At 36.0% G+C, this 17,910-nt stretch overlaps 1 protein-coding gene across 1 annotated transcript in view; it reads left to right on the top strand.

The window, feature by feature from the left end:
- Positions 1 to 17,572, top strand: part of CAMK1D (calcium/calmodulin dependent protein kinase ID) — a 471,691-nt gene extending 454,119 nt beyond the window's left edge. The window contains exons 9-11 of the mRNA XM_051961432.1: positions 6,356 to 6,443; positions 8,406 to 8,544; positions 10,099 to 17,572. Coding sequence (XP_051817392.1) covers positions 6,356 to 6,443; positions 8,406 to 8,544; positions 10,099 to 10,217 — 346 coding nt within the window. The 3' untranslated portion in view covers positions 10,218 to 17,572. The remainder of the gene's footprint in view (positions 1 to 6,355; positions 6,444 to 8,405; positions 8,545 to 10,098) is intronic.
- The last annotated feature ends 338 nt before the right edge of the window (positions 17,573 to 17,910 follow it).

Genomic DNA, 17,910 nt, shown 5'->3' with positions numbered 1-17,910 from the left:
CATCAAGAGGGAAGATGTGGGATCACATATGGCTCTAGTTACTTCCTGGCTGGACCATCCTGAGCATATAAATTGAGAAAACTGGACCAGATAGATATCTTCTTAGGTTCCTTTCAGCTCTAAATTGATAAGGCTATGAAAAGAGTGGATTACGATAAGTAATATTATTGTTTATCCTAATAAACAAATATGAACCTACATCCAAATCTAATATGCCCTTCAAAGTAGTTACCTTAAGAGGAAATACACTTATATCAATAATGCTGCTATTGCCCAAAACATTTTTAGTACATCTCTTGCAAAGTTGTCATCAACCTCAAAGCCCCATTCTTTTGACTGGATGCATCTTTCAAGTCAAGTCAAGACTTTCCACTTTGAGGTGGAATTGATTTTTGAAGAAGGCATTCAAAGCTAACTCTACTGAAGAAAGGAGTTGATCAAGTTGGGTGATACCATTGGATGGCAAAAAAGGATGTTAGCAGAGATCTTTTTCTGACCAGTTGTCACATTTCCTTACCAGCTCTAAATCCCTAAATTGCTGCTGATGCTGCTAACTGACAGTGGCTGTGGTCACTATATAGGCTCTGGGTCAGCCCCCATCCCAGTCTCACGGATTAGTTGTCTTGGATTGTAAAAATGTCACATTGACTTTTTATTTTCTTTGTCATTCCAGAATTTGATTTGAGTTATTATTTTAAAGTTGTTTGGAGGAAAACATTGGGAGAATTTGGCTGCCTCCTCTACTCTGCTGCTTTTGCTCTCATAGTACCCTACTCTTTTTTAGTCAAAGCCCTCCTTGTAAATTCAAGTTTTGTTTCCAAAGCTTTACCATAATGGAAAACCAATTTGCAGGGCCCACTTCTACCTTCTGTCATCATTTCAAAGTATGGTGTAATGGATAGAATGTGCCATTTTTGTAAACTACTTCAGCTTATTTCCTCATCTGCAAAATGGAGAAAGTATTATGAGGACCAACTTCATAAGGGTTGTTGTAAAGACTAAATGAGATAACATATGTAAGGTACTTTATGAACTTTAAAGTGCTATCTAAATTTATATTTTCTTATTATTTCAATACCTGGTTTGTGTTTTTCCATTCCATAATAATGACTGTGTTTGCTTAGTTTTTCAAGGTTTGCAAAGCATCAATCAGCAATGCTTTATTCATGTCTGGTTAACTAATTTCTCTTGGCCCTTTGGAAAAGGGGGTTTTCTCATTGAACCTTCTCTATTTCAAGTTATTTCAGTTTAATTTAATTTGTTTTAATACATTTATTACCTATTATTAAGTGCATGTAAGTAAGGCATTCAGCCATGTGAATGAAAAGCCAAAAAACAAATTAAAAACTCTCCCCTCAAAACCTAATTGGAGCATACGTGGTGTCTACAGAAAATGCATGGGTGTTGAGAGATAATAATTATATGACCCCCTGTGCTAGTGCTGGGCCCACAATGGGGTGACATGTGGCAACTACATTGTCTATACCCACTTTCAAGTCATAGTTCCAGGCCAGAAAGGAATACTAGCTGTCCCGAGGGATCAGAGGCCTTGAAGAACTAGCTTTCCCAAGGGAGCAGGGACTCTTCTTGCCTAAGAACCAGAAGTGCAGAGCAGGAGAGCTTTTTTCTAAGATCACAGTATCTTTTGTGACATTTTCAAAGATTTAAAAGACATCATTTCTGTTTATTTTATTAATAATGCCAACAATTGATAAAAGAATGATCGTTTGGCCATCTCTCTCATAGACTAAAGACAATCAGGGTTGGTGGGCTTTTGACTTATATACCATTTTGGAAGAGGAGTGTTCCTGAGGGTGGCACTCAACTCTGGTTAATAATTAATGACAGAATGAATATTATAATTCAATATGACTTAACTTTAATAATGTCATTTACTTTTTGGTTAGCTCCAACCTTGGGCAAACAAAGATGATTTCTGGGCAATAAGCTTTGAAGAAGAAAAAAGTTTATAAGAGAAAGAGATAGAAGAAAACACATTCTAGATCTGGGTGGGGGCCATTGGGGTTTCATGGGGACTGAAGATGACATATTGACTGCAAAAAATAGCCAATGGTCCAGTTTGGTAGAAATGTAAACTATGTGTAGACAAGTAATAAGAAAGATGGCTGGAAAGGAAGGTTGGAGCCAGATTGAAGAGAACTTTAAAGTGTCAGGTGGAATAAGTTTTTGAGCAAGGGAGTAAGATGATCAGATCTATGTCAGAGTATTTTGATAGCTATGGAAATAATAAAAACAAAGTCAAGAAGAAAAAGTAAGAAGAGAACATGAAATATCTCATTAGAAAAAAAAAAAGCTGATGTGGGAAACAGATTGAAAAAGAGATAATTTAAGAATTATTGGACTTCCTGAAAGTCATTATCAAAGAGAAAACCTACACATCACATTTCAACAAATTATAAAGGAAAATTGACTCAAATTCCTATAATTTCAGATAAATATCCAAAAAGGCCTATGGAAACACAGATTAAAAGTTAATTGAAACTAAATAATCTAATCCTAAAGAATGAGTGGGCCAAACAACAAATTGTAGAAACAATTGATAATTTCATTTAAAAAAGTAACAATGGGACAATATGCTAAAATTTGTGGGATGTAGCCAAAGTACTATTTACTACTTAGAGGAAATTTTATGCCTCTAAAAGCATACATTAATAAAAGAGAAAAAGAACTGATCAATAAATTGAGCATATGCAGCTTAAAAAAAACACACCCTAAATAAAAGAAAAAATTTTAAATCTCTAATTAAATACTAAAAATGAAACTTAGAAAATTAAAGGAGACATTAATAAAATTAAATGTTAAAAAACATTTGAACCAATCAATAAAACTAAGAGTTTTTATGAAATTAAAAAAATAAATAAACCATTAATTTTTTTTTAAAAAGAAAGGAGAAAAACAAATTACTGGCATCAAAATGAAAAGGATAAATGCACCATCAAGAAAGCAAAATTAAAGCCATTTGTGGAGTTATTTTGTCCAATTATACACCCAGGAAACTAGCAGTTAACTGTGAATATTTATAAAACAAATATTTATAAAAATATAAATTGGCCAGATTAACAGAAGAAATAGAATATTTAAATAACTCCATTTTAGAAAAAGAATTTGAATAAGCCATAAATAAGCTTCCTAAGGAAAAAAAAATCACGAGGACCAGATGATGAATTCTATCATATAAAGAACAATTAATTCTAATATCATATAAACTATTTGAAAAGAATAGATAAAAAGAGAGTCCTACCAAATTCATTTCTTGACACAAATATGGTTTTGATACCTTACCCAAGGAGAGCAAAAACAGAGAAAGAAAACTAGAGGCTAATTTCTCTAATGAATATTGATGCAAAAAATTTAAATAAAATATTAGCAAGGAGATTACAGTAATAAATCATGAAGGTCATATGCTTTGACCAGAAAAGATTTATACCAGGAATGCAGGGTTTGTTCAAGGCTAGAAAAGCTCCATATAATTGACCATATCAATAAGAAAAAAGAACAAAAAATCTTGTAATTATATATTATATCAATAGTTGCAGAAGACTTTTGACAGAATATCATATCCATTCCTTTTTAAAACACTGGAATAAATAGTAATAAATGGAGCTTTATTTAAAAGAATTTATGCCTGACCAAACCTGAGAAGACTATAATGGCTACATCTGGGTAAAGTCTGAATAGAGGAGAAGATTAGTTCAACCTTCATAGACTGCAATTTTGAAGTGGGATTAAAAGAAAAAGGGGAGAATCTAAATTCCCCCCAAATCATGGGTTATTAATAATCATTTATATCTCTTTGATAAAAAGAGAAACTTCCAAATCCCAAGAACTACTACTGAAAACAGTAATATAAAAAACCTAAAGTTTGGGACAGTGCTCCCCAACCCTAGGAACACAATCCAGCTTTAACATTAAGTTCAGAGTCAATAAATAGAGTGGATTAAATAAGCAAATAACAAAAAATAACCTGACCATAATAATTTGATAATGGGTGGTAATATCAAGATACAAACTCGGAAGAAGATAAAGATGCCAAAATAGTTACAAGAAAAGCTTTCACATAGGGATAAAAGGGGAAGGGAAAGGAATTATACAAGCCCAACAAGAATTTCTAGAATATTTAAAAACTTATTTTAAGAATCAAATAAAAGTGTTAGAAGAAAAGTTGGGAAAAGAAATGAGAACAATGCAAGAAAATGATGAAAAATAACAACTTGGTTTTTAAAAAGGCACAAAAATACTGAAGAAAATATTACCTTAAAAAACAAAATTGAACAAATGGTAAAATAATTACACAAACTACTCTGATAAAAACTTTCCTTAAAAATAAATTGTATCTAAAATCAAGAGTAAGCATTATCTGAAATGGGGATAAACTGGAAATCTTCCCAATAAGATCAAGGGCAAAGCAAGGATTCCATTATAATCACTATTACTCAATATTGTATTAAAATGCGAGTTATGTAATGACCCCCCCCCAAAAAAAAAAGAAAGAAAGAAAAATTAAAGGGAAAAAAGTAGGCAATGAGGAAACAAAACTATCACATAGTATACTTATAAAGCCCTAAGAAATGGACAAAATTTAGTTGAAACAACAATTTTGGGAAAGTTGCAAGATATAAAATAACTCCACATAATTCACCAGCTTTTCTATATATTACCAACAAAGTTCATCAGGAAGAAATAGAAAGAACAATTCGATTTAAAATGAATGCAAACATTTTAAAAATACTTGGGACAAAGAAACTATATTATAAACTATGTTAACATATTTCAAACTATATTACAAACACAGTAACCATCAAAAACAATTTGGTACTGGCTAAGAAACAGTTTATCAATGTCATAGAATAGATATACAGCACACAGTAGTAAATGACTATAGTAATCTAACGTTTGATAAACTCAAAGATCCAAATTTTTGGAGCAAGAACTCAGAATCTGGCAAAAATTGCTGAGAAAACTGGAAAGCAGTTTGACAAAAATTCGTCATAGACCAATATCTCACACTGCATACCAAGTAAGATAAAAATGGGCAAATGACTTTATTATAAAAAATGATATCATAAATTAGAGGAGCATGGAAAAATTTACTTGCCATATCTATGGATTAGGGAAGAGTTTTTGAGCAAACAAGAACTGGAAAGGATCACATGAAGTAAAACCGATAATTTTGATTACATGAAGATAAAATTGTTTTTGTACAAGCAAAATCAAAGTAGTCAAAGTTAGAAAGGAAGCAAGGAGATGGGAGAAAAAAATTGACAACAAGTTTCTTTGATAAAGATTTCATTTCTTAAATATATAGGGAACTAAGCCAAATTGATAAATTCAACTGACAAATGGTCAAAGGATGTAAACAGACAATTTTCAGAAGAAAAAAATCAAAGCTATTAATATTCACATGAAAAATGCTTTAAGTCACTAGTGATTAAGATAATGCAAATTAAAGCAACTCTAAAGCATTGCTTTACCTTTCAGATTGGCTAATATGATAGAAAAAAATGAAATGCTTTAGGGGATATGGAAAAATAAGTAATTAATGCAATGCTGGAGTTGGGAACTGGTTTGGCCATTCTGGAGAACAATTGTTAATCATGCCCAAAAGGCTACAAAAACATGACACACACATACTCTATTATCCAGCAAAACACTACTAGATCTATATCCCAATGAAAACAAAAGCAGAGAGAAGAGGACCAATATATCTAAAAATATTTATAGCAGCTCTTTTTATGGTAGCAAATAATAGAAAAATAAGGGGATACTCACCAATTGGGGAATAGCGGAACAAGTGGTATAAGTTTGTGATAAAATAAGAATTGTAGGAAATGAAAAATAAGATGGTTTCAGAAAAATCTGGGAAGACATAAATGAACTGATGCAAAATGTAAGGAATAAAACCAGAAGTTTATTCTACATATAATAGAAATATGATAACAATGGTCAGCTCTGAAATATTTATCTACTCCGATCAAGACAATGATCCAAGATAATTCCAAAGAACCCATGATGAAAAAAATGCTATCTACCTCCAGAAAGAAAACTCATGAATTCTAAGTACAGATTGAAAACTACTTTTAAAATTTTCTTTGTTTTTTGATTTCTATTTTTTCTATAACATGGCTAATGTGGAAATGAAAAAAAAAATGCTGCAAATAAAGAAGTAGGGAAAAAAACCTCAGTAACTAAGAAGCAGATTGTCTCCTCCTCCTCCCCATTCAGATTTGAGAAAAAGAGGGAATATGAGGCATGCCTGAGAAACAAAGCAAGACTGGGATTATAGTATTAGTTCTGTAAGAGAAAATATTTCTAAAGAAGGATTTTTCTGTTTCAGGATTGCTGGTGACACAGCCCTTTGCAAAAACATCCACGAGTCAGTCAGTGCCCAGATTCGGAAGAACTTTGCAAAAAGCAAATGGAGAGTAAGTCAAAGTTTTTTTTTTTTCTTTATTAGCATAAATTAGGAATTAATAGAATCATTCATTAAATGTATCTTGAGAGAGGGAATGAATGAATAAGCAAAGGAATGAATGAACAAATGAACTCTGGAATAAAGACACTAATTCACGAATTTTTTTGCATGCTTTAATTCTGAATTAATGGACTCACAGAATGTTATTCTGGGAAAGACTTTAGAGATGACCTGCTGTTTGACTGATGAAGATATTGAGTGTCTTCACCCCAGTGGAATGACTTTCTATCACAATTAATTGTTGATTAAGCCTGGATGGGGAAACCCCGTGTCCCTTTTATTATGTCTCAATACCTCTTTCTTGGTCTTGAATGTATTTAACCACCTTACATAAAATCTATTATGTTAGAACTGAAGATTTTTTATTTAGAGAAGAAATGACCAAAATAATTTAGATTAAAAATGCATATCTTTTCAAAGCTTCAAAACCTTACTCAAGTGATTCCTAATTTCAAGAGATAATAAAATCCCACATTTGCAATACCATGTTTATTTTTAATGATCTATGAGATAAGTGGTAAAAAGTATTATTATCCCCATTTTACAGATAGGCATTTTGAGAAGTGAGTGACTTTTCCCAAGATTGCATATTTAGTTGTTTTTTTTTTTTTTTAAATGGGATTCTATCCCAAGTCTCCAAGTCCACTGTTTTCTCCACTGAACTTAAGGGTTTCTTTACAAAAAATAAATTATGAAATGCCTTGAGGAAATAAATAGCATGGTCCAAAAGGGGTGAATAATTTATTTCAACCATTTCCCTTTGGGAAAAAATCTAGCGACTTCTCAGACTTCCAGAAGTAGTCTGTCTTGAGAATGGTCCTAACCCCTGCTTTCTCTTTCTTTTGAATCTACTATTTAAGGCTATCACAATATGCATTAATATTTCTATCATAATGAGAAGAAGGGATTTGGGATGAGAGAACAGGGAAAGCCTAAGTCAGTCACCTGGAGTGAATCATTCATGAGCATTTCTAGGGAAAAGATTTGTGAATAACTGAAAAACTTGAAGGGTGATGAAAATCAAGTAGTATCTAAGCTTATCCTGCCATGTCTTCATGTCAGTGATTAAAGAGATTGTTACATAGACAATGTTTAGGTCAGAGAATGTTGAGGAGTAGAGATAGAGGGAATACCTAGTTTCCTCCAAAATGGAACTTTTATATGAGCAACCCTAGCTGATGGTGCCTTCCTGCTTCCAAGAAAACCCTTTTTATTTATTACTCAGTCTGCTTCTGTACTGGACCTACTTTCATGAAAGGGAATGCTATTTTTAAAAATAATGATATTGATGCTTCAAGAGCCTGCTATTTGGTACAAATATTCCTTCCACTGACAGATTTTTCTCTCTTTATGATTTAGTAATGGTCTTTGGGAATTTAGTCTCTGGCCAACTTGTAGATGTATTTCTCCAGACTTATACAGACTGGTCCTTGGGCAATAGATGAAGAGTTGGACCAAGGGGACCTCAAAGGTGTACCTTCCATCATTTAATTCTAATAATTTAATTCTAGTGCAAATTATCATAAGATAATTTGCATTATTTCATGAATGCTTTGTATGTAGGGAATGTTCCTTAAATAAAATAGCCTTTCAAACCTAGGTTTACATTTAATCAGAGTGCCTGACCCAGAGAGTTTAGCCACTGTTCCTTGACTTCACTTGAAATCTGGTGAAATAGTTGCTTTTCATCCTGACAAACTCATCCTGGGGATGATTTTAGATGAAGAAGCAATGTTTCACTCTCATAAACTTCTTTTCTAAAACATCATGAGAACATTTTGACTTCTGAGAACTCTGGAAAACTAGCAATAACTAGTGAAATCAAAGGACCAAAATTGTGTCTTTTCCAATTAACTTAGTTTATTCCTTGTGCTTTTCCCCCCCTTTCTTCCTTTCTCTTTCTAAATCTCAGCAAGCATTCAATGCCACAGCTGTGGTGAGACATATGAGGAAATTGCATCTCGGCAGCAGCCTGGACAGTTCAAATGCAAGTGTGTCAAGCAGTCTCAGTCTGGCCAGCCAGCTCCCTGACGGGACAGCCCGAAAAGATTGTGAGTGCCCATCACAAGACACCTCGGCTGCTGCTACTTAGGGATGTTCTGGTGGGGCGAGGATTCCCAGTCAGCAATCATTTTCAGGAAATCCGAATCCAAGTTCATCTCAGCCTACTTGTCTCTCTTCAGCTTTTAAATTAAAACAAATGTGGTTCATGCATCATTTTTTCTTTATTTCATTAGATAATATACAAGTGTGTGTGTGTCTTTACACACACACACACACACACACAATCATACAGTCACACACATATCCCTTCTAACTTAAACAAGTATTTCACTCTGAATTTGTTGATTGGAACTCAAAATAGTATGAATAATGGCTACATCATAGTGGAGACCACAAAAGTCTAGTGGAACTTCATATATAACAGAACTAACACTAATAATAACCTGATCTTTTAAACCTTTCCATCTCTCTGAACCCTTATGCCTGGGAGTTTCTAAATTTTAATTAGAGGCTTGTCTTATAAGTTAAGAATAGCACTATCATGCCATTATTGAGCTCTTTATGTCTACCATTCAATGGTATAAGTATTAGGACTTTTTTCTCCATGCTCCTTGACTTCCCAAGTCATATCCATTTACCCAGTTTCTTTACTGAAGTATGGTAAATATGACTCAGTTACTCAAACAAACTACTCCACTGTGAGGTGACTTCAAGGGCATTAATTCCATGTACTTAAAGTGACACGTAAGAAATAGTGTGACTTAGAGGAAAAAGCCAATTTCAGTCACAAAAATCCGTATTAAGAAATAGTGTGACTTAGAGGAAAAAGCCGAGTTCCAGTTTTTCCCCCCCACATTCCCTGCTCACGTGTGAACCCCCCTCTCCCATGTTCCAGACAATTTCCTATGACTCTTTGGGTACAGAGAAGGTGCTGATCTGGATTAGTAGGAGGACTTTCCTCATAGGGAGTTCCTTACATTTGTGAAATTATAAGGCTGGGGAGAAAAACAGTCACAAAGAGTATTTGCCATCATTTAGCTTAGCTCAGGTTTAAAGTCCTAAAAAAAAAAAGTCTACTCCATATGTTCCCTGTTAGGACTGCATCTACTCTCCAGTTGTAAGCCAACTTGCTGCTTTAGCTCCTACTTTGATCTCTGGAGAAATGAAGTTCTTTCCAGGACAGTTTCTTTTGGATTCGAGGAGATTCTAATTGAAGCAATTTGACTGGAAATTTCCCTGCTTCTTCCAGAAATCTTCATCCTTCCCAAGGCACCTAAAGTTGCACCAATGATAACTAAATCGGGTCCCAATTAGTCCAACTGGAAAACAAGCAGTTTAAATTCTGCTGCCCCTTTCCAGTTTTACCTATGTACCATGAATTCTCATTAAGCTAGGGTTCCAGCAATTTAGATGGGGAAAGGGATGGAGGTCTTACAGAAATTCCAACCAAAAACTTGAGGTTCTGAACCTATCTCATGCTTGGGTTCAACATGCACGTTCATTTCTCCGGTAATAAATTTAGTTGCAATACGATGTCTCATGGACTTGTGATGCTGTTTTTGGTTAACATTGTTCATTGTCCTTTCTGGCTTCTCTTCCAGGCCTGGCATCCTCCACACTCTGTAGTTTTATTTCCTCCTCTTCGGGTGTCTCTGCAGTAGGAGCTGAGCGGAGACCAAGGCCAACCACTGTGACCACAGTCCACACTGGCAGCAAGTGACTGTTCCCAGAGGTGGAGGCCGGGCTGGTGGGGGAGAGGGAAGAGCTAGGAAAGAAGGCCCCACCAGTGGCCAGCAGGACGTGATCTCACCTGAGTGATTTCACCTTGCATGGTGCCCCTTCCTGCACAGGACTGGAAGATGAAGCTTTTTTTATGGCCATATTTTATACTGCAATTCTGAAGTGTTCATTTCTCACGAACTTTACAGACTCAAGGGGAGCCAATTTAACTGGTTGGATCTGGTGCTGTATATACGAGTCTAGAGATGCTCTAACTGAATGGACCTTCACATTCCTCACCCCTCATTCCCCCGTCATTTACTCTCTTTTTCTCAGTGTAGGTAACAGTATATGTTGTATTTTTTTCATTAATGACAAAAAAAAAAGGTTTCAACTGGATTATTTAAACATTGGTAACTTCTGTGCATTAGGTATTTCTTTTCTTTTTAAGAAGAATTTCCTTTAAGTCATACATGAAGCTCTTTAGAAAGTAGAGATTTCTATCCAACCCCACCCACAGATTATTTTTATTCCCAGGGGGATTGAAAATGATTTTCTAAAAAACTACCAAAATAGGATAGAAGCTCTGTCTCCCAGCATAATTGTTCACTTGACTTCAAGTTCTCCTTTTTATTATCTCCCTTCTTAGAAGGGCAGCTCACTGCACAAGGCAACCCAGCCATTCAGCATTTGGGGTTATTCTCTCCTAAGGAGGCTTTCTTAGAAGTGTGCTGCCTGTCATGACCCTTTTCCACATCAGCCATCCCAGAACACTCAATAAATAAATCAAGAAATAGTAGCCATGACATGATTTAAGTCATACAGAACATGAAGCCTATTCCCCAGAGATCTGAAACTTAAGAAACTCCCTTGCAATGAGGAAAGGGCTGTTTTTCCATACCAGACTTCACGAATGAATTCAGGTTTTCTGGGGAAAAGAGCTCTTCTCCTGGGGATGACCTACAGAGCTGATGTTTCCATAGCAACTTTATAGGATAAACTTGCTCTGGTTGACATGCTCATACATCGAAAAGCCTTCCTTACATAAGAAAGCTACCACAATTTTATTGTTAAAACTTACTGCCCACACGCAGCTATCATTTCTCAGAAGAGGGGTGACATCTAAAAGCTCTGCCCTCTGTCTTAAAGCTATGCAGATTTAAAATTCTCTCTTTCAACTTTTTGGAAAATATTTTTCATTATCAATTAAAAATCTCTCATAACCCCAGCACATAAAAGTTGCTACTCCAGCTCTCTAAATTATTCCCATCTGGATCAGTGGGAAGAATCAAGGGAGAGTTCATTTCACTGGCCACATTCAGTACACATTTAGTGGAAAACACAAGTGACAACACCCATATTGGCTTAGTGAGTTGCAGCTGGCCCTTTTAGGCCAGTCACAGAATTTGTAGAATTAGAAGAACCAAAGACCCATCTATAGGTATACACCACTAGCAAGTGCAGAGTAAAAAGGGTGAATTTGTTCTTCAGGTAGACTTTATAGATAATGTTTAGAGGAAGCCCTAGATAGACAGGTGGTTCAGAATGCTGACTTCGCCAAGGATGGCATCCTGAGCACAGAATAGCGTCAGCATCTAGCCAGTCAGAGTATCCAATAAGATGTACCAGATGTAAACAATCCATCTACTTCCCTGGGAATTAACTGTTCTGGCCTTTGTCCTTCTGCCCTCCTCATGTATAGAAAGATAATCTTTCAGAAGCCAGTGGCATTCAAAAAACCTCAAATACATTTGTACAATTAGGTTTCCTAAGGTTATTTTCCCCTCATCTCCCTACTTTTGTCAATCTCCAAACAAATATATTTTAGCTACATTCACCACAGTGTTAGCATACACATGCTTCTTGCCCTGGGTCTTTGAAGATGGCACTACTGATGGGGAAATACACAAGTCAGCACGATTAAAAAGACAGATTGGGGCAAATCCTTTAGCAACAACAATTTTTTGCTACTGCTTTGATACCCATCATTCTCTGAACTGCATGGGAAAAAGAAAGCAAGAAGATTGCTTATATTTGGAAAGTCAGAAAATATATTAATTTGGTCTTTTTTTTCCAAAAAAGAGTATCACATGGGTTGGAAAGACAGTAATAATCATGTGCAGCAGCTGTGTTCAGACAGTTTCCAACTTCAGAAGGAAAATGATCTTTGTATTATACATAGCATTCAAGAAAAGTCCAGTGTTTCACCATGAAATTAATAGTCTTCACCTGCATGACTAATGGGTAACATCAAAGCTTATGTGATTCATGATTGCAAAATGATAAATGATACTTTGCAAGGGATCTTCCCGGCACTACAGTGCATGCTAAAAAAAAAAAACAGCCTTATTTAAAAAGCAAAAATTTGAAGCTATATTCTGGAAATTACTCATGATGACAAAGATTTTTCTTTTCCTGGAAGAAATTTATGAGATGCATGTTATACAAAGAGTGCATGCAATTAATCTGAAATCATGACATGGTTGGGAGATGCAAAACAACTAGAAAGCTTTTTTAAAAATCTCATTTGTGGATATATTCAAGTTGGATCATTTCTCTGACAGTACAGTGCTGATGTGATCCCTCTCTGTCTCAAGTCAGCACTAGTATATTCTGGAGTCCAGGATAACCAATTTAAGCATCTTTTCTATGTAAAATGTGACAATGAAGATTGGATTTGGTATCTCCATACCTTGACCTAGAATAGAAAAGATATTTCCATTGAAATTTTATGCTTTAAGAGAGTTTAAGAGACTATTAAGCTTCTCAGTTGGTAAAAGAAAAAAAATGACTGGTTCTCCTTGAACAATGAATGAAAGAGAATTAGTTAAGCACTTACTATGTATTAGACACCATGTTAGATGCTGGGGCTACAAATACAAGGATAATATCTGTTATTACAAAATGGGAAAAGCAAGAATTTTACTAGGGATAGTCAATCTAGACAAGGATTGGAGTTGAAAGCATGCTGTGGTGGACTTTTAAATGTGAGAAAAGTGAGACATATTTTGCATGGTTTCAAGAGGTCCCAACCAGGAGGAATGGGTAGAAGTGATAGCATTATAGATTTAAGCTCTATATTAGGGAAAACTGCCTAGCAGAGTGATCCCCAAAGAGTGACCTTGTCAATAAGGGTTTATTATGTACTGGAGACAGAAAGACAAAAACACGTCCTTGTCTTCAAGGAGTAGTTTCTATTCTAGTATGAAAGAATATGTAAATAACTAAATGCAAGATATACAGAGTAGATAGTAGGCAATCTAAAGGGGAAAGATGCTGCTTAAGAGTGGAAATCGTCAAGCAGAGCCTCAGTGGTCATTTGTCAGGGGTGGGTAATTGTGATTCCTCTTGAGGACTGGATTGAACAAAGAGTCTCATGATTTTATGACTCTGTGATTCTATTTTTACTTTGGCTTCAATAGGAAAGGATAATTTTGTGGTATGATTTTTAGGATCTTATTTGTAAAACAATGGGTTTATAATTAAAGCTGAAGACAGTGCAGTTTGATCAAAGCAAAAAGATGAAGAATAGATGGTATATGATCACTGGCTTAAAGAAACCCAGCTAATGTCTTATTTTATTGGACCTAAGGTCCACAATTTGGCTCTTTTAACTTTGTTCAGTAAGTGTCTCTTTCTATCCTTTCTCCTTCCTTTCTGTCTCTCCCTTCCCCCACCAAAACTAGAGGAAATAATTTGAATTGATGTCTAAATATCTTGCTTCTCTCAACTCTCCCACCCACCTACCTACCTACCTCATGTCTTTTCCCAGCAGTTTTGCTTCCCTAAAACACACATCTGTCCAAACTCTGCCATGTAGAACTAACACTGAGGAAGAGAGAAAGACAAGCTCCTTGGGTACCATTTTGGTTTCTCTTCCCAAGGCAGCCCTTTTCTCACTAGTAAACTCTCTAGGGCTGCTCCCAGCTTCTCCACTGGAGCATCTCTTTTTCATCCTCCCAGATTTCAAGTGGATTGAAATTGTGGCCATCAGTTTTGTTAGAGGCAAAGAGAAAGAGAAATACAAAGCACCAATGGAAAGCATGTAACTTTGAAAGGCCCTTGAGAACTGGTTTTGGTTCTCTGCCTAGGTAGAGTGGCTTCTTAGCCCTTCTGGCACGTAAGTAAAGAGAGAGATAGAAGACAGCCTTTTCATTTCATGCTGTGACCTTGGGCAAGTCACTTAATCTCTGTCTGCCTCAGTTTCCCCATCTGTAAAATGGGGACAATAATAGCACCTACCTCCCAGGGTTGTTGTGAGGATAAAATGAGATAATATTTGTAAAGTGCTTTGTAAACCATAAGGCGCTATATACATGCTAGCTAGTATTATCATTATTAAACGACACTGAATTTCTCACTCTCCAAATTTCCCCATTGTAAACATAAAAGCAGGAAGAAGATCTTTTCTTAGAATTTTTCCCATTAAAGTGGTCAATGCAATGGAAGGGAAATAAGAAACCTCAACATTTTTAAGTGGTTCAGATCACCTGGTATTTTCCCACTTCCAGGACATCTACAGTGCCTCTGTCAATGTAGTCATTTCTAAAGACCTAGAGGATTTCTGTTAGTGATGTTAGTGTCAGATCAGGAAAAGCCCTAGTCTCTCTACATTTGAATATTCAGTTAGTGTGAAATAAACTTATCTATTTATGCAAGAGAATTCTCAAGTACTCACATCAGTAATTGGTCAGGAGGGGGTTATTGGAAGGATCTAAAGCCTAGCTTCAATTTTCTGATCTAACCTATAACTTTTGGCCCTGCTCACTTTGTACTTTGGAAAGCCATCCCTGAATACCCTGTGTGATACTAGGTAAAACATTACCAGGAAAGAATCTTTTCCCAGGAAAACTCTATGAACCCCAAGGGGATCCTGAAAGAGGGATCAGGGAAAATATCCCAGAGATCATTTCCCCAAGAAGGTTGACAAGATCCAACATTTCAAAGGTTAAGTACCAGTCTTACTGAGGATTTTACAAAGGATTTGACTTTTGACGAGGAACACATTGATTAAAACAATAAGAAAGGGCAAATGAATTTGGTCCTACTATACTTGTTATATAGAGCACTGTGGTTCGGTTAGTCTGGTTCTACAAAATATTCCATTAAGTGAATTTATACTGAAATTCTTTTCTTAATATTTTAACACAATAGAATTAGGGTTATTCCTCATACCTCAACTTCTGAAAAGAGCTTTTATCCCTGAACTTTTAACCTTCATGTGATTTATTCTATACTCCCGAAACAAAAAGAGATACAGAGATGTTTTGTTTGGGTCTGATGCAGTATCCCAAAAGTTTTTATGCATTTTAAGTTTTGTAGCTTTAAACTGAACTAAGATTTGGGGACACTTGGTACCAGTTAGAAGGTCAAGGACAGTTCAGCTCTTCTTTTCTAGCATTTTCATATTTAGAAAGAGAAAAGGGCATAGGAGATCTCCTAGGTCAAATAAAATGCTGCTGAAGAACACAATCAGCATCCTCCCATTTGAAAACTGGACGGAACTGGAGTGCATGTCATTTAAACTGGACAGCCTCTTCTTTCTTTCCCTGCAGAGGTGGCCTTTCCTTTAAACACATTCCAGACCAAGCACTGTTCAGCTTGTCTTTAGAGGAGGGCTAAAGAGCATATAGATATCATCAGTCATTATTGGTGAATATCCAACCCTGAATGGAGACTTATAGATAGTATTAGCCCAAAAGATCCCAATCTTTCGATTGTTGTGATCGAAAACACTGAACAGCAAGAGTTGATGTTTGGGGGAACAATTCTGGGATTGTGGGAGAGGGGAAGAAATAGAAAAGTTTTCTCCTTTCAGAAACTAGCCAAAGGCTTTCTTCATGGGCTGCAGCCACTTCAGTATATCTATCAAAGAGGATGAGGAAAAGGGAGAATGAGGAGCCCGCATGTAAACCATACTTTCCTTGCGGTTCCAGCATATCCCAATTCACAGCCCAGTCACCTGCAAACCTAGCATCTCTTGGTATGCACCAATCTGTTTGGCCACACTGTGAAGTCCATCGTGCATGCTGACAAAGGCTTGATCTTTCTTATGCTCTATATAATAGGTAGCACCAAGGCTAAGCCAGAAAGTCATTCGGTTCATGTTCTATTCCTTCCCTTCTCTCCACGTCGAGAGCAGTTCTTCTGGGCCACGTTTTAGGGGGGACTCTGTTTTCAGCAAATTCAAGGAGTCCTATCTTGGGAAGCCAAACCCTCAGCATGTGATGCTAAATTTGGTCTTGTAGACTAAGCAAATTGTGGAATGGCTTCAGTTCCTGTATCTTTCTACACCAAAGGGATGAACTCCTGTTACAATGATCCTTTGTAATCCCTATTGCCGCTTCTGTATTTGCCATAAAACAAGTTTTTAATCTTTTTGTCTCCAGGGAACTTTGCACATTATTGTATCTTCCAATTGCTTATTGTATTATTTTACTTTTGGGTGATTTTATTTTCTTCTGGGACAGGAAATAAAGATTGTGTGGGGAGAAGGTTGGGGCCCTGGTCACAGACATACAGGACTGCTGTTGTCTACAAGTTCCAGATGTAAACTGTGTACCAATCAGAAGGATGGTTGTTATTTCCTCCCCACTCCCTATCCCTGCCTGCCTGCCCCATACCCCTGGCAGGGCAGCAGTGACCAAGGCATGGTGCTAACCCAGATAATGATGGCCATCTTGGTTTGGGAAGGAGTCAGAGGAAAAGAAAACGCTGTTAAGAGTGTGCTGCTTATAAGCCTTGGGTTGGATGGCAGAAATCATCAGTGCTTTCACACAAAAAATGCTTGATTTTGTCTAGCAAGTGATCCAGAAATATCAATTTTTTTTCTTCTGGAGACTCACAAACACAGTGATATTGTGACAGTGTCTTCACTGTGGGTCCCAAAGGCCAGGGTTTCAGGAAAGCATTGTTTCCTCTTTCAGTGTTCTAGTCAAAAGGCATACAACGTATATTCTGTCCAGAGTCAAATTTGCAATAATTTCCAAATTGGCATCTGTTGCTACATGTAATGTAACTGGCCCTCTCTCTCTTCCCCTAAATGCAAGCATGTTTTCTAAAAGCTTACAACTTTGAATTCAGGAATGTCCATGTGCCTATTATTATCAGGCTTGTGATTGGTTCAATTTTTGCTTGTTCAAAAGAAGGGAAATTGTGTATTTACTCCATGCATGTAATAACACTGCAAAAAGTTTAACCTACATAGGTTTGCGAAACTGCAAAATTGTTCATGGGGCTATGTAGCAAATGATTCTCTGCCTTGACAATCATGTATACATATCAAAATTTCTATCATAATGATAAAGGGATTGATGACTACTTGTTTTCCTCCAATAAAGATAATTAAATCACCAACAGATGATGTGGTTTGTAACAAAGAATAGAATAAAAATGTTTTGGCCTTGTGGCCAGCTTTCTGACATTCTATATTCCTTTTTTCCCTCAGTTCTTAGTTGAGGAGAATAAGTTACTTGGAAATGTGCTTGAAGCACAATGAAATTTAAAGAATCTGAATATTCATTTCACCTGCACAAGGTATTTTTATAGGAAAAAAATTGCTTTTATAGTTCTTGTGGATTTCAAATTATTTTGCTAATATACATATGTGATCATTTTATTCTTATACTCAAAAAGCTTCAGTAGCTCTCTGTTGCCTATAGGATATAATGTGAATTCTTTATACTGGTATTTTG

This window comes from Antechinus flavipes, chromosome 5 (assembly GCF_016432865.1).
Source record: "Antechinus flavipes isolate AdamAnt ecotype Samford, QLD, Australia chromosome 5, AdamAnt_v2, whole genome shotgun sequence".
NCBI classification, from domain to species: Eukaryota; Metazoa; Chordata; class Mammalia; order Dasyuromorphia; family Dasyuridae; genus Antechinus; species Antechinus flavipes.
Note: the sequence above shows the minus strand (reverse complement) of the source record. Positions and strands in the feature narration are given on the sequence as shown.